General features: G+C 37.3%; 1 protein-coding gene across 4 annotated transcripts in view; it reads right to left on the bottom strand.

Annotated features, from left to right (window-relative positions):
• Positions 1–21,653, bottom strand: part of LOC117394182 (sodium/potassium-transporting ATPase subunit beta-1-interacting protein 3-like) — a 137,727-nt gene that overhangs the window by 10,475 nt on the left and 105,599 nt on the right. For 2 of the 4 annotated variants that reach the window (XM_059018185.1, XM_059018196.1), the window contains exon 5: positions 10,047–10,150. In XM_059018185.1, the coding sequence (XP_058874168.1) occupies positions 10,079–10,150 (72 nt within the window). In that variant the 3' untranslated portion in view covers positions 10,047–10,078. The remainder of the gene's footprint in view (positions 1–10,046; positions 10,151–21,653) is intronic. The other 2 variants (XM_059018170.1, XM_059018177.1) reach the window with 1 other exon arrangement.

Below are 21,653 nucleotides of genomic sequence, written 5' to 3'. Positions count from 1 at the left end.
AAAAAGACCTAGGAGTTTATGTTGACTCAGAAATGTCTTCCTCTAGACAATGTGGGGAAGCTATAAAAAAGGCCAACAAGATGCTCGGATATATTGTCAAAAGTGTTGAATTTAAATCAAGGGAAGTAATGTTAAAACTTTACAATGCATTAGTAAGACCTCACCTAGAATACTGTGTTCAGTTCTGGTCACCTTGTTACAAAAAGGATATTGCTGCTCTAGAAAGAGTGCAAAGAAGAGCAACCAGAATTATCCTGGGTTTAAAAGGCATGTCGTATGCAGACAGGCTAAAAGAATTGAATCTATTCAGTCTTGAACAAAGAAGACTACGCGGCGATCTGATTCAAACATTCAAAATCCTAAAAGGCAATGTCGAGCCAGGGGACTTCTTTGACCTGAAAAAAGAAACAAGGACCAGGGGTCATAAATGGAGATTAGATAAAGGGGCATTCAGAACAGAAAATAGGAGGCACTTTTTTACACAGAGAATTGTGAGGGTCTGGAACCAACTCCGGAACCAACTCCCCAGTAATGTTGTTGAAGCTGACACCCTGGGATCCTTCAAGAAGCTGCTTGATGAGATTCTGGGATCAATAAGCTACTAACAACCAAACGAGCAAGATGGGCTGAATGGCCTCCTCTCGTTTGTAAACTTTCTTATGTTCTTAAAACCTAATTTTATAGTAAGTAGAAATACTTGTTGATGCAGTTCCTTATTTAGCCTATATAGAATCATCCTGCACGGCAAATAATCAACAGATCCCGGGACCATAGAAAAAAGAGGATGGGATAAAATTCCTGCAATTGTATACAATTATTATTTTGTTTGTTGTGACAAATGTGTAGTTTTCAGAAAGCATATATATTTATTCACATGCAGTCACTTCAGTCACTTTGGACATAGTAGACTGGCTTATACCTGAGGTCTCCGATGGATCTTTGATATGGAGGATATTTTATGCCAAAATGAAAAATAAATAAATAAATAATAAATAAAATATACATTTATTTATTTGTTTGTTTATTTTATTTTTCATTTTGGCATAAACTATCCTCCATACTTAGAAAGCCCCCTGCAGCATAAAATGCTACTAGGTCAGTGGTTATCTTCACTGCCACAGGAACAGCAAAGCTGCGCATTGTGGAGTTCTCCAAATTCTCTGATAACTCCTCACATAAATCCAATATTGCTTGTGTATTTAGTCGAAAATGACTAATAATCTGATCATCTGTTAGGGCCAAAAAACTAATACAGGGTCTGTATAATCTAGCAAAAGGATACCTCCCCCTCCTCATTATTCTCCTTCTCTTGCCTGCAACACAACCACTTCGAAAAAAAAAAATCTCACTTTCAAAAGGGTAGCAACTAAAGTTACTCCAAGTAGAAGCAGGTATAACTCGGAAAGTCCTAAAAGCCTAATAGACGTATAAATGCTAATTTATAAATTCGAATTTGACTTTAGAATGTGTTGTAACTCTAATTATTACAGATACTAATTTGGCCTATCAGATCACTGAAAATGAAATGAGAACCAATGAATTTAAAGAAAATAGCATGTGTAATAAATTATCCAATTAAAAGTCGCCTTACATCTGCTTACATCAGTTTGTGGCGGTATATGGATGTCACAAAGACGGCCGGAGTGGGTGGCGTCAGACCAGAAGCAGGGAGTAAACAGACAGAGACTTGGGGTTTTGGTGGAGCTGAGCGAATGGTTTCGCTCAGCATTTAATAAAACAGCACAGAAAATAAATGGTTTGAACAGACAAAAACACGGGACACGGCACTACACGCCAAAATAAAAAGACAAACAAAACGGACAGACACTAACAAACAGGGACGAACAAACACGGTGAGTGAAAACACTTATCTTTACGCTTTTGCTTGCTTTTACTTTCTCCTTCTCTCTCTCCCGTTCTCCACTCACCGAACACCAACCCTGAGTGCAAGAAATGTGCGTCTATATATACTATTGTGCTGGGATTCAATTACTAATTAATTATTCACTTGAATCCCAGCATGTGAATTAATTCTGTGCAACCCCGTGCTCACATATTACATTTAACCAGCACGTGAAGTGATTTGTGCTCTCCTCGTGCCTAAATACAAATCTACACTTTTTAAATACACGTGAAACACAGACCCGTTTATATCCCGTGTACCAATCTATACACCAACATTTACACACGCACGCATACACACAAATGCACACAGGGACGGGGCACATTGCCACAATGGACTTGGCACTGGGTAAAGTCTAGTGGAAAGATAGACCCGGACCCTCCAAGACGAGCATCAACCGGCGGTTTCAGAGCCTTAGAAATTGCTTTAAGTCAGTGGGAATTAAAGAGAAATAAGTTGCCAAAGTAAGGTAAAAATGTCCTCCTTCTTTTTCTCCTGTTTTTTTGCAGATTTTTGCAGACAACCAGGCACATTTATCCACGCATATGTATATTACAGGACATCTGAGTTTAATGACAATTAACTTGTTTTTTCAACATGGAAATATACCAGGGAACACACTTATTGTGACGTCTATATCAACATTTATATTAAAAATGTTTTAAAATGGAACATTTGCCTGCAGAAAATATCTATAAATATAAACAAAAGGTCTTCCATGTTTGGGATTTGAAACTATAAACTTCAGTTTGCAAATGTGTTGTGTTATACTGTCAGTGCTACACGATTAGTTCAGAAAACAAGCAGTATTTTGAAAGATGAAGCCAGCCAGCTGAGAATTCTTGGGGGAGAGATTTTTTACATTTTTGAGATTTTTTTGAGATTTTTTTGGGGTCATCTCATCATTCTGAGATTCTGATCTTGATCTCTGAAGAATTTTGGTTTCCTGCCAGTGTAACGCTCATTGTGGTCCTTATTGGCGTAAGGAAGTACGGTTTCCTCTCGATACTTGTTGATAAGAGTAACGCTATTTGTGGTCCCCACTGGACAAAAAGGAACATTAATTTCTGAGAATTAGCTATGCTGAAGGATAGCCTATATATTTGGTAAAAGTAAAACAAATAAATAAATACATTAATAAATATTGAAATAAATGAATACATAAATAAACAAATATTCATTTCTTTCTTTCTTTATCTATCTTGATATTTCTTTCTTTCTTTTTCACTATCAGATATAAACACTGCCATTTAATACTGTATGAAATGAAAATAAATATTCAATTTTCCTTAGTTTTTAAGCTTAGTTTTTCAAGTCTGAAATTATCGCGAAAGTGATTGGCTACTCTTGTAATTACGTGGCATGCCTGTAAAATGACCAACCCCTACGTAGGTATGACTGTAGAATGACAAGCCCCTATGTGGGTACTACTGTAAAATGACCAGCCACTATGTGGGTACTACTGTAAAATGATTTAGAACACATAGTATTTTATGTATTCTGATTGGTCCAAATCAGTATGCGTACTAAATATTTGAAATGTGTACTAAATAATGCGTTTTTCACCCTGATGGCCTTCCACATAAAAACATGCTTAAACCCCTTAGTCACATACAAAAACAGGGTCTTGTGTGAGTAAATGTATTTTGGGTGAGTAAAATGCAACCTTACCTTGAAGTCATAAGTATTTTCAATAAATACTCTACTTACTTTAATGCTAACTTATGGAATATGCATCAACTATAGCCTTACCTTTTAACTGAAATACTTTTTTGAACTACTGTACAAAAACTTGGTCTTACAATAAAAATAAAAACAGCAATTATTCATGAACCAAATACATACAGAAACAGATTTTGTTTTTAATTCCAACACTGCAGATGCAGCCGCCCTATATATTTATAGAGAAACAATAATATTTTATTCCTTATTGATCACCTTGCTATAGCAATATAAAGCATCCCGACTCTCTCCAAGCACAGACTATTGTACTTATTATATAGATTTACTTCAGTTGACAGATAGGTAACTTTGTAGGTTAGGCTGAGGACTGACTGCACTGAGAAATCCAGAATCCAAAATCAAGAATCCAGTCGCTTATTCACCAGTCACAAACACGCATCGCAAAAGAGTGGATTCAACCGTATGTTTTTTTTTTTTTTTTTTTTAAATTGAAAACCCAGGCTTATTGGTCATATGTTTATGGAAATTCCCAGGCTGGCTACAATTAGCTGTCCCTGCATTTCTATGATCCATTCTCTAGCTGCCACATGCAGTATATTTATAATTCACCATTGAGACGCTGGGAGCCAACGAAATACAAGAAACTTGATAACATGCAAACTCAAACTGTGCAGCAAAATTGCTATTCTTTATGCATTCAATTTAAATATCATACGTAATTCATATTTTTTCAATGAGTAAAACACCCATTACACAGCTTATTGGGAGTGCTGGGTAGATGTGCTAACAGTCTATCTCCTTAGAGAGGGAAAACCACTTAACTCGAGTCACAAAGCCTACGTCAGAACAGAAGAACAGACACATATCTGAATAACATTCCAACCATAAAGGAGTCTACGTAAAAAATATGTATATTTTCTAATAAATATTACATCATGGTAAAAGAGATTAACAAGTATATTCCTGGTGTCCTTGATAGGCAGTCTCCAAAAGGAGTGTGCCATGAAAACCCCAGTAAAAAAGCCACCATATTCTTATGAACAAATTCAATTTATCACTGAATGAACAGAGTCAGTCAGCTATCTAGCAATTGGCTGCTCTATGCATTTTCCTCTGCAGCACAAGGAACTAGTTGAGGTGCATGATAGCCAAAGTGTTTAAAATGTATTGCTGTGTAATAAAACTGGCAGATGAGCACATTTTTAAGGGCTGGCAGTTTGTATAAAACACTTGGCAAAATGCTTCCTTCACTTAACACTATCAGGCTTGATTAACATACTTTAGTAGTTAAGATTATCTGCACCCTACAGATAACTGTGATACTGCAACCAGATCCTTTCACTTAGATCACAAATGACATTTTTGGTATCTCAATGCTAACCTGAACAACCCTGCCATGCTACGCTGAGCCTCTATCAAGCAGATTTACACTCAATGCTTCTTGATTTAATCACTGCTTTTTCTATGCGCTTCTGGCCCAAGTCATTCTTGTTGTTCACTGTGTGGTCCATTGGTTAAAAAAAATGGCTTGTAACCAGGAGGTCCCCGGTTCAAATCCCACCTCAGCCACCGACTCTTTGTGTGACCCTGAGCAAGTCACTTAACCTCCTTGTGCTCCGTCTTTCGGGTGAGACGTAGTTGTAAGTGACTCTGCAGCTGATGCATAGTTCACACACCCTAGTCTCTGTAAGTCGCCTTGGATAAAGGCGTCTGCTAAACAAATATATAATAATTGGCTTCAGGATGGCTGCTGTGGTACACTTCCTGATGCGGCAAACCATGACTCTTGTTGAGGAGAGGCAGGAACACGTTTGAAGGAGAAGGGCAAGACCCTGCATATTCAGTCCCAGGGTCACTTTGTTTGGGATGCCAGAGGATGTGGTGCTAAAGTGTTATCGTCTCACTCCGCAGGTCATCCTAGACCTAATATCTGAACTGAGAGATGAGCTAAACCCCAATGTCAATCTAGGGACCGTTATCCCTGCACATGCGAGAGTGCTGTGTTCTCTGCACTACTTAGCCTGTGGTTCCTTTCAGACCACAGTTAGAATGTCTGGAGGGATAGCCCAACCACCTTTTCCAGAGCACTAGGCACAGTTCTGGATGTCATGCTAAAAAGGGCAGGCCAATACATCATTTTCTAAAGATACTAGCATAACTGATGTTGGCTGAGGCTTTTCCAAACAACTCTGTTTCATGCTGAGTCACCTCAGCTGTAAGGACTCTCAGCTCCTTCTAAAAAAACTTTTATTTTATTTTCCATGCACCAAGAGGACTTTGCTGCCCTTCCTCTGACATTGTTTTTGGTTTATATTGCTCCAGATATGTCATACAGCGACTACTGCTCTCTGTACTCCTAACTCTGCAGCCCATCATTGAGACCCTTATTGTCATAATTGCGGATCATTATTTGTGCGTGTTGAGTAATTTGCATTGCTTTTAACCTTACATAGGGCGCAGTGCAAAATAATTGCCTGGCCGCAATGCAATTTGAATTTTGTATCTGCAATTATTTGCACTGAGCCTATACTTACATCTACGCCTTAATTTGGTAAAAATGTAGGGATGGTAAAGTTGCAAAATGTCACACTGACTGGAAGATGGCATATTACTGCCTGTAGTGATATGTATGGGGTTGTGAAAAGGACATTTATTTTAAGGAACATTTCCAGAAGGCTGCACCATCACCATCCTTGTCTCGTCTATACATCACTGATGCTTTCAACAAGATCACCAACCAATTAGAAAGGGTGGGTTGGATTGTTGTTATAAACAGTTATTAGTACCAATGACAGTACCTTACTTAACAGCAGAGGGCACTCAAGTATTCTGAGAAATAAAGTAAATATATTCTGTACATTTCTTGAGCTCAGCCAAGGACACGTTGCTTAAATTATAAACTGGTCAAATAAATAATGCTTCCCACATATTAAAAAATAAAATAATGCAAAGACATAAGTACTTTTTGAATACAAAATAGATTATTGCATATTATAGTTACCAAAGCAAGCCTCCAAACTGACCTAGAAATTGCATATTCTTAATCAATGTGGGTATATTATATTCTGACAGGAACCACTGAGGAGTAACTCACTTATAATCACTAACTCTTATTCTTTATATGGATGATGTTGCTGTTACTGTACAAATCATTTAGAATGTTAAAATGAATACATGTAGGTCGAAATGGCTTCAGTGTGTTTGATCAGTACACACGGCACGTTATCTCATGCTTGCTCATTGCAAAGCACTTTACATAGCCCTACACGCTCAAGAGAAGTGTGTAAGTTCGAGAGGACCTTTTATATTTAGAGGGTATTGAGAGGATACTCCATGAATGTCGATGATGGGTTATTTAGAGACATCATTGTACAGTAAGTGATATAAACACAGCATTCTTTATATATAACATGTGCAATGTAATGAAAAGAAAGTATGTTTAAACCTAAATTAAACAGGTGAATTCATAGATTTACTTCCCTAACTTCATCCACATCTGCTTAGCAAGAAGGGGTAACAGAACAGTATGATTCACACGGTCAGTCTGTCATTGGATCTGAATGTAAGATAAATTCCAAAGTTAGATAATTAATAAAAATCACTCTCTAGAGTGGAATATGAAAAAGTTATCCATGTGTTCCAACTTCATATGTTCTAGAATTTTCTAGACTTCCAAGAATGACACCTGTTCAATCATTTGAATAGCTCAAAGTGTCACAAATGTACCAGTTATCTTAAGTGGGATTACAAACATTAAAAGATGTATAATAGCATCCTGATTTTGGTCAGGGCCCTGTCACATTTATAAGAAATACTGCAAATTACATAGAAATGTAATTGGAATTGAAACTGGATTCTCTTTTCTAATTTAATAAGATTATTTTTGCTATAAAATGTCTCTGTTGTAGGGGATGACAAAAATCCATGTCACACTTTCCGAGAGGTCAATGTTTAACTGTTTAGAAAATAAATATCAAGAATACTGTATGTCCCCTTTGTGAACTAGAGATTATTATTTATTTCTTAGCAGACAACCTTATCCAGGGCGACTTACAATTGTTACAAGATATTACATTATTTTTTACATACACCGATACTGATTCTAATGGGATGAGACATATTTTGATACAAATACTCGAGATTCATTCATGGTTTGATGGAGCACTCTGATTCTACAAGGGGTAAAAGCGGTAGATTTAGCAGAAGATGAATCCCTGGAGTCTAGAGATTAAGTATGGGATAAACAACAATAAGTGTTGAATCAGTGAAAAATAATACACCGCACGAGAAACTGTGGATTATTTTCTTACTGATTCAACACCGAGTTGTTTATGCCACTTAAAACATTTATTGATCGTTTTGCTGAACCTAAAACAGATGAAAACCTAAATATCATTGCCAGCGATCGGTTTTCTACAAGTAAGGCAAAATGTAAGTGAGCTATATGCTTGTTTGAACAATGGTTAAACGAAAGAAATGCAAAAGCTATACGAAATGTGAAATGCTAAACTGAAATCGCAAGTGAGCCAGAAGGGACCCCCGGACAAATCTATTTCGTTTTCCCATTCAACATTTGCTTCCCAGTCTTGGAGGCTGATTGGTTCAGTCTAATCTCCGTGAGGGCGGCTCTCCGCGAGCCAAGGGGAAACCCTGTCCTCCTTTCTAAGTCACCAAACACTTCTCTCCTATTTCAATTCCTGAGGTTCTTCCTCCATGCAGTCCTTGCTCCTGTCCCATGAACTATAATGAACTAGTTGTTGAAATGATTGTTGGTAATAAAATGGTATTCACTTTTCTGTTGAATTGCTCTGACTGTGGCTTAGTTGACGAATCAACAGTTTTCTGTGGCTTTGTAGCACAAACTGTGGATTTGTTAATCTGCACACACTCTCCTTCTCTTCAAAGCCACTTTAGTTTTTACTTTTAGTTAGAAGATTTGTAGAATGAACCAATCAAAACATCAAAGGGTGACGTCACAGAAATGTTTGTAATAATATGAATGTTTCTATACTAAATGTGTTATAATATGAACGTTACTATACTGCAGAGGACTCACACTCAGTAGAAACATAATTCTGAATGAAGTTTAGCATTCGGCAGCCAAGATATGAAAAGGAATTGGATTTCTCTCAAAATTACCAATCTCTCATGATCGATTCTAGCAGACTGAATTGCTTTGCAGTGCTAGTACTACAAACTGATCAATTTACACTGCTACAGTGGGACAGTAACTACCATGTATTTAGATCTGGAAAGAACAATAAAGGCTACAGCTAGTTATGATAGATTTAGAGATCTCTGCTTTTATTGGTCCTGTATGATGTGCAAGAAAGATTGAAAATAAAGGGTAACGTTTCTGTTCTCCATAAAGGTGTTATGAGGCATGACGTGAAGGGTGTCTTAATGCTAAAACATTCCTTTATCATTACATATTTCAACAAAAAAGGCATGTTAGTTGCTCACAGTTTTAAAAGCTTTCGGCTTTAACAAATTTATAAGTTAATAGTAATTTGTGGGTTAATTTTTTTGGTAAATATGAATCATATAATTGAACTTGTGGTATTTCAAGCATTTAATATACATATAAAAATTAATATCTTCATCTAAATGCTTCAATTTCTAAGCTCAATTATGATATCACATGTTTATAAGACATGGCTTTTTAAAATAATATTTTCAAACTTTGGTTGGTGATGTTGACTGGTATTTGAAATCACATTTGTAATGTATGAAAAATCTCAGTTATTTTTTTTTCTTTGTCAACAGAAAAATCTTGACATGTACAGGTGTGGGGGTGTTTTGTTGACATGCAAATAGAAACTCCATAAATCAAACTTGACAACTGACATGCCAGAAAAATAAAATAAATGCAGGATTCTGGTATGTTTAGGAAGTGAAATTTGATGATCTTTCTAAGCACATGACTTTTTGTAAAGCAATGTGGCATAAAAGAGAAGGCAAAAAACTATAGATGAGAATGAATGCATCCTCCTCATGCATGCTTCTTTAGTGTCAGTGCTATCTCTGAGCCACTGCTGTTTACATGGGTGCACCATATTACCATGACAACGGTGTAAGTCTGTGCTCAGCATCCTGATTCAGTTCAATAACGTCAAGGACTACCTGAAGCATCCTGTCACCAGACACACCAGATAAAATCATATGTGTTTTTAGACTGTCATTTTAATTGGCACATTATTGACTAAGAGTTCACTGAATTTAGAAGACCCATTGTTTGGTGCTTGTGAATATTAATGCTCTTAAAAGACATTACCTAGTTAATTTAGTAAAGTCAAATTATGCTATAATCTCAGATTCCCAGTGCCCAAAAGAGTGAAAGAATACTAATGGATCTTCTGGAAGTTTGGCTTGGTAGCCTCATGTCTGGCGAGGGTGTTAATGCAGGAGAGAGTATTGGCTGAAATGGGTTATTACTGGTTAGTTCAAGATTATGTCTCACCCTGGAGAGCTCCAGAGACGGACTGGAGGGTGTCAGTACTTACAGCTGTCCTCTTCCTCTGTAAAGACACTGATCACGTAGCAGGCGTATACAAAACCAATCAGCTGCAGAGAAAAGAGGCAAAGAAAAACAGTTAGAATCATTTTATTTCAGGATTGTATAAATCATTTGATATACACTAGAGGTGAAGGCTGGATAATCTGTAGTTTTTGGTAGAGACTAAATTATGTTGTGTGTGTTTGTGTACATAACCACGAAACGTTTAATGAGCACAAGAATATGGAAGTGCCATGTAGTCAGATTTTAGCTGAACATATGATTTAATCCCAAACTCCTTTTGCTAAATTATTATTATTATTATTATTATTATTATTTATTTCTTAGCAGACACCCTTATCCAGGGCGACTTACAATCGTAAGCAAATACATTTCAAGTGTTACAATACAAGCAATACAATAAGAGCAAGAAATACAATAAATTTTGTTCAAGTGTGACAAACCACAATTCAATAATACAGTAGATAATAGTGATAGTTACATCAGGATATGATTAAATAGTGATAGTTACATAAGGATATGATTAAATACAAAATACTACAGGTTAAACACTTGGCAGATTACAGTATTCTGAAGTACAGGATTAAATGCAGTAAAATAGGGGGCAGATAAGAGCAAAATAAAGCACATTTAAATGAAGGGTGATAGTGTCCCAGGATACAAACAGAAGAGTTCTACAGGTGCTGTTTGAAGAGGTGAGTCTTAAGGAGACGCCGGAATGTGATCAGGGACTGGACAGTCCTGACATCTGTAGGAAGGTCATTCCACCACTGCGGAGCAAGGGTGGAGAAGGAGCGGGCTCTGGAGGCAGGGGAGCGTAGCGGAGGTAGATCCAGTCTTCTAGTGGGGGCGGAGCGGAGAGGTCGAGTGGGGGTGTAGGGAGAGATGAGGGTCTGGAGGTAGCTGGGTGCAGTCTGGTAGGAATGATTTCTTGAGGAGTTAGTCAAAATAACATGCAGTAAGAGTGCTTATACATCTTTTATTCTCTGTCTAATGGTTATAGAAAATAGACAACAACATTACAGCACTCAATGTGACTTATCATATCAAGGAGACCAATCACATGAGAGAACTGAGAAATGTTTTCTTTAACTGAAGAGTAGATAAAGTGCTTATTAAGGAAATTCAAAGTAAAAAAGTTAACAAGGGACAAGATAAATGTTCATCCACAGCTTATGATAAAACCACAGGATTTTTATATGCAGTTATATATCTTTGTTGGATTACTCTTTGAATCTGAAATGATGCCTCAGATAAAGCAGCACATATGTTTCCTAGAACAGCATAATTATTTCACATATGGGTCCATTCAACATTTACAATTGACATCAAAGGCTTATTGTGTAGCAAATGCTGTTAATACTAAAAGGTGTCCAGCAAAGGTGACATGCATTTCCTATAAAAAAGAAGTTGCCAAAAATACAATGTGATCATAATCTCTTATTAACATCGTTAGAAAAACACATTTATCATGTGTATCATTACAGCATTTTAATTTAATTCAGGCATACATTATATGGCTGAGATTCCTTACTTAACGTTATGGCTAAACATTTTAATATCTCTCCCATTGCTGTTCCTAAACTAAAACGGCATTGTATTTCCCTTCTGTATGCTGTTCTTCTATAAATGTGACTCGTGAAGGAGTTTGAGAGGGCACTCAGTGATGGATACAAAAGAGACGGGTTGAACCACTGCTTCCAGGCCTGTAGAAATGGGCTTGGTTCTAATTGTCTGTCTCATATACTACATAGAAACAATTGTTGACTTCCAACTACACAAACCTAAATATTAAGAAAACTTTCATAAACATTTACATTTGAATCCTCCTCATGCATTACTGTATACAGTTATACCGAAGAAGAAGAAGAAGAAGAAGAAGAAGAAGAAGAAGAAGAAGAAGAAAGAATACATGTATACAAGTGATTGAAAAATACTTATATTTAACAGCTATCACAATAGAGACAGCAAGGCCACCCTACCCATCAATAATCATGCAAATAAATGACTACAACAGTCACAAGAAGCTCTAGGTGAGTCAGAAGTAATATGACTATATTAATCAGATAACCCATTTCACCATTATTCAATTGAGTCAGTGACTCTGGGATACCTGATTCATGCCTTTGTAAACTTTTTTTACAACAATCCAGAATAATGCATTGATAATGGCAAACTGATAAAGAGTAGAAATGGTTTCAAAGGAGGATTACATTTCTAGCTTTCATCATTTTTGCCAATGCCATTGCCATAAGCACTGTAGGACTAGACTTGGGAAAGTAAAAAATAAATGATGTAAAAGTAAAAAGGTAAGCTATATACAAGACATAGGATGACAGAAGAAAGATTAAAAGGAAATTAGGAGAGCACATGTAAAATCCACTGGACAATGTGGTGGTCAGTAAGGGGTTCAAACCTGAGTTTTGGTTTCAGGACATGAACTTCCAGAAACTGGGATATTCCCTCTTCTAAAGCACAATTCTTGCAGAGGTTCCATGTTTGTCTACCACTGCTTTAATGTTTTTCAATTAAAAGCAGGACAAATCAAGTAGGGAATACCGCTTGTTGATAAATGTATCAATAGGTTGATAAACAAGGGTAGATCTGGAGCACCTCACCTCCTCAATAAGGTGGGGAGTCTGAACACTGATCCCATCTAGGGTTGAACTATAAAAGCACAACTGTATTCATAATTATCTTAAAACATGCTTAAACTGTTTGGCACAATCTCAAGTCTTCGAGGCTAGGCTACTTCATTCGTGGTACTCACAACAGAAAAGCCAACAACTGAGACAGAAGGGGTAATAAGTAACATCATGTTTTATAATGTTATAATGAAAATACAACCTGTTTCTGATAATAAACGATAACTGTTTGTATTCAGTCACAAAACAAAACAGCCATATATGGTGCATGTCCATTTTTTGCTGTACACTATGCGTTGGTCTCAACAGGTCTTAATACTTTTCTTTCTGAATAGCAAGGCAAATAATATCTCACTGGCGGAGAGCACGCACATTTTAAAGTTTTAATATTCATGATGAGACATACTCACAACCAATAATTTTGGGGGAATTTTGTATTATAACATGAAGGTTAAGCTTTGTCTTAGCTGTTATTTGCTTCTTTAAGAGTAGTTGTTTTTGTCATTATTATGACTAGGAGAATATCACTTCATTTTGGTCTCTCTCTCTATTGTACAATACCAATATCTATATAAAAAAACAGCATGTTCTTGAGTTGTGCAACTCAATCTTATCCACTCTAGCCAGGTATTACATGAATACAATTACCCAAATAAATTAAATTATATCATCCTATTCCTTCTGCACTGTGCCACTAAGAAAATATTTACTGACACAAATTCCTTTCCAACTTGAAGAACGAAATTGTTTTTTTATAATTTAATGCTTCCACAAACCTGGCTGACTGTCTTGTTAATTACTAATTTGTTGAGGGCTGATTGGAGTGTAGTGCACAGTTACTGATTCTCTAAACCAAGTGGTCCCTGCTGGTTTCCTCCTGCCAGGTGGTGATGGACATAATCCAGTATTCACAGACAACTAGAAGCATTAATTTTAAACTGCTGTGGTTGAACAAATAAATAGAAACACCTAAAATATAACAGACTACTCCAGAAGCAGTCTGCAGACTATGGACATACTATTGGTTGCACATTCTCAGGTAGCAACAATAGAGTCACACTACAGCTGCGTCATTAGGAAACTTGGGCATCAAATGTTCTATCAACCAAGTTATTCCTCTGGTAATTTGTTTAAAGTTTTATTTCCAAAGCAGGTAAAATTGATTGCAAAGAGATATATATGGTTACTACTACTGCCACCTTTGTATTCTGTCTGCTTACGTGGTTTACAGTGCTGCAAGCTCTAATATTATTGGCTCTTGTTGGGTGAACAAGATGGATGCTTGAAAACCTGGAAGCTCCTTGTAATGTGTGGGTGTGAGAGTATAAGTAGCCAGGAGGACAATGATTCGACAAGTCAGCAAGGTGTAAAAATTACTCTGGGACATGACGATTCTTCAATTACTGCCTCCTATTCCTTCAGGGAGGTTAGACATCTATAAATCTGCAATAAAGGCTGTTTTCTAGAATATTTCCCCATACCACAATGCTAGGAAACACCTTTGTAATGCAAGAAAGTGTGGTCCAGCATTTATCTCCACCAATCTTTGATGCACAGGAACACAGACTACTAGGGAGCTGAAGTCGGACAACAAAACATTAGAGCAAAGAGGTAGAGTGGCTGCTCGGCAGAGATCAGCAGTCTGCCATAACAGATGTATTTTTTTTTTTTAAATCAAGTTGGTTGCAGGGATTGCACCCCGCACTTGTTCCACTTAAGCACCTTTTGGTTTGCTCTGTCCTTGTTAGTGGCACAGTGGGAGGCAAGCTGCACTACAGCTGCTGAAGCCACATTCTCTATCTGTTCTCTTGATAAACCGACAACTGCAGGCTTTTTTTTATTCTCCGAGTTATGCAAAGTGTTCCCAAAAAGAAAACCCTTGAGAAAAGTAAATATCCTCGCTCTATGATATTGCCGTATGTTACACTAACCATATTATACAGCTATGGCCAAAAGTTTGGAATAACCTAGAATTTTAGGATTGAGACATAATTAAAATATATATATATACAGACGTGCTCAAATTTGTTGGTACCCCTCCACAAAAAACGAAGAATGCACAATTTTCTCTGAAATAACTTGAAACTGACAAAAGTAATTGGCATCCACCATTGTTTATTCCATATTTAATAGAAATCAGACTTTGCTTTTAATTTTTTATTCAACATAATATTGTAAATAATAAAACAAATGAAAATGGCATGGACAAAAATGATGGGACAGCTAACCTAATATTTTGTTGCACAACCTTTAGAGGCAATCACTGCAATCAAACGTTTTCTGTAGCTCTCAATGAGACTTCTGCACCTGTTAACAGGTAGTTTGGCCCACTCTTCCTGAGCAAACTGCTCCAGCTGTCTCAGGTTTGATGGGTGCCTTCTCCAGACTGCAAGTTTCAGCTCTTTCCATAGATGTTCGATAGGATTCAGATCAGGACTCATAGAAGGCCACTTCAGAATAGTCCAATGTTTTGTTCTTATCCATTCTTGGGTGCTTTTAGCTGTGTGTTTTGGGTCATTATCCTGTTGGAGGACCCATGACCTGCTACTGAGACAGAGCTTTCTGACATTGGGCAGTACGTTTCGCTCCAGAATGCCTTGATAGTCTTGAGATTTCATTGTGCCCTGCACAGATTCAAGGCACCCTGTGCCAGGCGCAGCAAAGCAGCCACAAAACATAACCGAGCTGTTTCACTGTAGGTATGGTGTTCTTTTCTTTGAAAGCTTCATTTTTTCGCCTGTGAACATAGAGCTGATGTGACTTGCCAAAAAGCTCCAGTTTTGACTCATCTGTCCAAAGGACATTCTCCCAGAAGGATTGTGGCTTGTCAATATGCATTTTAGCAAATTCCAGTCTGGCTTTTTTATGTTTTTCTTTCAAAAGTGGAGTCCTCCTGGGTCTTCTTCCATGGAGCCAACTTTCGCTCAAAAAGCGACGGATGGTGCGATCAGAAACTGACGTACCTTCACCTTGGAGTTCAGCTTGTATCTCTTTGGCAGTTATCCTTGGTTCTTTTTCTACCATTCGCACTATCCTTCTGTTCAATCTGGGGTCGATTTTCCTCTTGCGGCCGCGCCCAGGGAGGTTGGCTACAGTTCCATGGACCTTAAACTTCTTAATAATATTTGCAACTGTTGTCACAGGAACATCAAGCTGCTTGGAGATGGTTTTGTAGCCTTTACCTTTACCATGCTTGTCTATTATTTTCTTTCTGATCTCCTCAGACAACTCTCTCCTTTGCTTTCTCTGGTCCATGTTCAGTGTGGTGCACACAATGATACCAAACAGCACAGTGACTACTTTTCTCCATTTAATTAGGCTGCTTGACTGATTACAAGATTGGAGACATGTGTGATACTAATTAAAGAAACTAATTAGTTTGAAATATCACTATAATCCAATTATTTATTATCTTTTCTAAGGGGTACCAACAAATGTGTCCAGGCCATTTTAGAATATCTTTGTAGAATAAGCAATAATTCATCTCTTTTCACAGCTTCTTTGCTTTATTCTATGACATACCAAAGGCATGCAAGTATACATGATAAAACAGCTTTTAATTTCATCACTTTTCAGGAGGAATGAAGCATTATTTCAATGAGCTGTAAGGGTACCAACAAATTTGAGCACGTCTGTATATATATATATATATATATATATATATATATATATATATATATATATATATATATATATACTGTATATTTTGGAATTAAAATGGATTTAATTGGGATTTTTACCATTTGATTTACATAACACACTTAACACTTTGAAGGTGCAAAATATTTTTTTATTGTGACACAAAAGTTAATTAAACAAAAAAAAGACATTTGTTGGTTGCATAAGTATTCACCCCCCTGAGTCAATACTTGGTAGAAGCACCTTTGGCAGCAATTACAGCTGTGAGACTTTTTGGGTAAGTCTCTACCAGCTTCGCACATCTGGATCCTGCAATTTTTGCCCATTCTTCTTGGCAAAATTGCTCAAGCTCTGTCAAATTGGATGGGGACCGTTGGTGAACAGCAATTTTCAAGTCTTGCCACAGATTCTCAATCGGATTAAGGTCTGGGCTTTGACTGGGTCATTCTAAGATATTAAGATTCTTGTTTTTTAACCACTCCAGTATAGCTTTGGCTGTGTGTTTAGGGTCATTGTCCTGCTGGAAGGTGAACCTCCGCCCCAGTCCCAGGTCTCTTGCAGACTGAAACAGGTTTTCCTCTAGAATTTCCCTGTATTTGGCTCCATTCATCTTGCCCTCAATCCTGACCAGTTTCCCAGTCCCTGCCGATGAAAAGCATCCCCATAACATGATGCTGCCACCACCATGCTTCACCGTGGGGATGGTGTTCTCAGGGTGATGAGCGGTGTTGGCTTTGCGCCACACATAGCGTTTTGCGCTAAGGCCAAAAAGTTCAATTTTGGTCTCATCAGACCAGAGAACCTTTTTCCACATGTTTGCTGTGTCTCCCACATGCCTTTTGGCAAAATCCAAACAGGATTTGATATGGATTTTTTTCAGCAATGGCTTTCTTCTCGCCACTCTTCCATAAAGCCCAGCTTTGTGGAGCATCCGGGTTATAGTTGTCCCATGGACGGTTTCTCCCATCTCAGCTGTGGATCTCTCCAGCTCCTTCAGAGTTACAACTGGCCTCTTGCTTGCTTCTCTGACTAATGCCCTCCTTACCTGTTCACTGAGTTTTGGTGGACGGCCTTCTCTAGGCAGAGTCGCGGTTGTGCCATATTCTTTCCATTTTTTAATAATGAATTTAACAGTGCTCTGGGGGATGTTCAAAGTGGGATATTTTTTTATAACCCAACCCTGATTGGTGCTTCTCCAGAACTTTATCCCGGACTTGTTTTGATAGCTCCTTGGTCTTCATGATGCTGTTTGTTTAGATATGCTCTCTAACAAACTCTGGGGCCTTCCAGAAACAGGTGTATTTAATCTGAGATCATGTGACACTTTAACTGCCCACACAGGTGGACTCCATTCAACTAATTATGTGACTTCTGAAGGCAGTTGGTTGCACCAGAGCTTATTTAGGGGTGTCACACCAAAGGGGGTGAATACTTATGCAATCAAGACTTTCCAGTTTTTTATTTGTAAATAATTTTGAAAACTATGTAGATATTTTTCCCCACTTCGACATTATGGACTATTTTGTGTAGATCAGTGACAAAAAATCCTAATTAAATCCATTTTAATTCCAGGTTGTAACACTACAAAATGTGGAAAAGTCCAAGGGGGGTGAATACATATGCAAGGCACTATATATATATATATATATATATATATATATATATATATATATATATATATATATATATATATATATTGTGATGACGTGTATGTCCCGGATCATAATTTGGAGGCATTAGGACCCTGGGGTTAGGAACATATACTCCATCTTGGTAAATGTCCCTGTCTCTAAGGAGTCCATCTTGGTGAAGGACTCTTAAGTGCTTGATTGTTTTGGTAATTGTTTTATTGATTGTTTATTGTTTAAGTGTTTTTCAGTTGGGCTAATTGGGGTAATTAGAGCCCCTTTAAAAGGGACAGGGAGAACCTGTTAAGAGAGAGAGATAAGAGAGCACATGCCAGAGTGGGTTTGTGGTTTGTGTTTTGAGTTTTGAGTTTGTTTGGTTGCTTTGTTTAATAAACGCACGCTACGGCGTTTTCATTACACCCTGGTTTCCTGGTTGGTGATTTGAAGAGAAGACCCGGTACTGCACCCCCTGATTTCATTACAATATATATATATATATATATATATATATATATATATATATATATATATATATGAACATAATGTTGATCTTTTATTTAGCATCATGTAATCAAATAACTAAAAAAATTATACTGCAAAGCCGTAATAATAGTACAGTATTTCATGTTAGATTTCGAAATGTCATATTTTCCAGTTTACCAGTCGATAATAATTCTGACAGCCTTCAAGCTCACAAAGTTGGCAAAAGACTTCAGTCACTTTGTAGGAATTGTGGTCGAAAAAACACGAGTTAAAGGTTGCATTCTTATTTTAATAAAATGATCAAAAATATAAAAAACGATCACAAGCACCAGGCTTCCCGGCTACAAAAGCCAAGTTTTGAATCCTTGGTACAACACTGCTGCAAAAGGTTTCCAGCATATCCCGGTTTTCTTTGTAGAGCACAGATTATTGGAGGATTTCTGCTTGTTAAACTATAAAACAGCTAATTCCAGAATTGCAATCTGTTTTCCTCGGGGGTCAGGGAGGAGAACAGCTGTGTGACTGCACTTTGCTGCCAACATATGTTCCCCATGATGGCTCTGGGATTACGGACATTCAAAAGAGGTTCTTGATGTGCCTACAGTTTTTAAAACTGTGCGCTGCCTGGTGAATATCCACATGAATAGTCTGGCTTTTCAATAAAGGGTGGTGGGTAGAAGGGGAGGGATGGGGGCCTGGATAGGCAAAGCAGATGGTATCCTACCAGCTTGGTTAATACACATAAACACCAGCCAATAGCTTTTAATCTAGTAATTAGAGGTAGAAGCACAAGTGAATGGCACACTGTGGCGGAGTGTCCCACCCCTTTTTTATTATTGTATTTATATTATGATTTAGATCATAAATGTTTTTGATTTATTGTTTGGCAAGGACAGGCGAGATGCCGTACGCCATGGTATTGTTTTGAATTTATTATTTTAAATACCTCGTGAGGATGCGTGACTGTCAGCTACTGATTGTTTAACTAGCTCACAGTCACGCAGACTTGGTAGACCCCTACAGAATGTGACCGAGGGATAATATAATAATTGACTGTTATTTAGTCCATCAGTCACAAATTATAAAAGATCTGCCGTTTGGCTGCACTTGGTGAAGGGGGTTCAGAGTGGAGAACGAGTGTGGAGAGGAGGTAATAAAGTAAACAGAGAAATAACAATTGCAAAACTTGTTTATTGTTTGTTTGTTTGGCCAACGTGCCCTTTTGTTTTGTGTTTGTTTAAATCTTTTGTTTATTATTAGTTTTCACCCGCCAGTACTGTCTGTGTGTGTTCCTTTCTGGTGTGACGTCACCACTGCAGCCATCCTGTTCACACACACATTTCCTCCTTCTGTCTCTTGAAACAACTGAACAGGCTTTTTTTTCCTCAAATCACTCCTGCAAGTACAAAGGCACTCTCATCATGTTTTCTCTCCATTTTCCAAAAACCTCTTTGATTTATAGCATTCCCCTGGGGTGCATGCAGGCAGAATAAAATATTAATCTGTCAGTTTAAACACTGAGATAAAATGCTGAGTAATCAACGTGCTGCTTATTTCCAAGACGTTTCCACACCACTTTAAGTGATGGTAACCAACAAAATAACCCCATAAATCCTTCCTGTTGTTCTATTCATTATATAGTTCTAGTAAACAAGTATTTTTATTTTTAAAATACGATATCTGGTACTACACTTGGTAAAATAAATCTATGTCTGTGAGCCATTCTCCAATTTGCTTGGTGACCCAGAGGGTGAAATTATCACCACCCCTTCAATGATTTTTTTCCTTTTATTAACAAACCAGTTGTGTCCTGACTTTCATCCAGTAACAAAAATAGCCCAGGAAATGCAAGTTGTAAAACCTATCCTGATAATAAAGCATATTACTTTCTTTAACCTAAAGTAATATCAGATACTAAGTTATAAGATGAAAATACATGTTCTCTTTCAAACGTGAGTATTTGAGAACAATGTAGCTCATTGAATTGCAAAGCAAGCAAAATTGATGGAGTTATTTTGTTAGCTACAGCTTACTTTAAGTATTATCAAATATCGTATTTCTCTAAAAAAAAAAAAAAAAAGATTCCTGCATCTGTTCTTTTTTTGTATGACATTTTTTTTGTATGACATGAGTTTTGAAGCCTCAGTTCAGTAGGAGGGACAGCCCCTAACACACACCACACAACGTCACTTTCCTTATTACCCAGCAAGTGACATACAGCACAGTGGACTACCCTTCATTGCATTCTTGTGCATCCACTAGCCACCACTTTCCCACCTCCTCCCTTTTACTTACGATAAATTAACGCTCAAATTATTTTTCTAATACCAAAACGGGAGGTTCTATTGCCTTCTAAATAATTGAAACTAGAGTCTAGGCCAAGCGGCTGTGATCAGTTTTAAATGAAACATGCATAGTCAGCTCAAAACATTAATTCTCATTCAATACAGCTGTGAGTCAAGAACAATATGCAACAACAGGGGCGATTTTAAAAAACAGTGTTCAACGTGTGTTCTTTGGCAAGACATTTAACTGTGAAACTGATGCAGCCTGTTGGAGATCAAACATTTTCAGTTTTCTCCTCTTTATATGTCAGAAACAAAGACAGACCTTTAATAAAGAAGTCAATAGTGAGCTTTGGGCCAGCACCACAGTATTAATGCTCGTCTGAACCATCTATTGACGAAAGGACTGCCCTTGAAATCTTCCTCTCCTTTTATCTTACAATCATTCTCAGCTTCACAGTGATATATATATATATATATATATATATATATATATATATATATATATATATATATATATATATATATATATAAATAAGCTCTGGTGCAACCAATTGCCTTCAGAAGTCACATAATTAGTTGAATGGAGTCCACCTGTGTGTGCAGTTAAAGTGTCACATGATCTCAGATTAAATACACCTGTTTCTGGAAGGCCCCAGAGTTTGTTAGAGAGCATATCTAAACAAACAGCATCATGAAGACCAAGGAGCTATCAAAACAAGTCCGGGATAAAGTTCTGGAGAAGCACCAATCAGGGTTGGGTTATAAAAAAATATCCCAAACTTTGAACATCCCCCGGAGCACCGTTAAATCCATTATTAAAAAATGGAAAGAATATGGCACAACCGCGACTCTGCCTACAGATGGCCG

This window comes from Acipenser ruthenus, chromosome 3 (genome assembly GCF_902713425.1).
Source record: "Acipenser ruthenus chromosome 3, fAciRut3.2 maternal haplotype, whole genome shotgun sequence".
Lineage (NCBI taxonomy): Eukaryota > Metazoa > Chordata > Actinopteri > Acipenseriformes > Acipenseridae > Acipenser > Acipenser ruthenus.
Note: the sequence above shows the minus strand (reverse complement) of the source record. Positions and strands in the feature narration are given on the sequence as shown.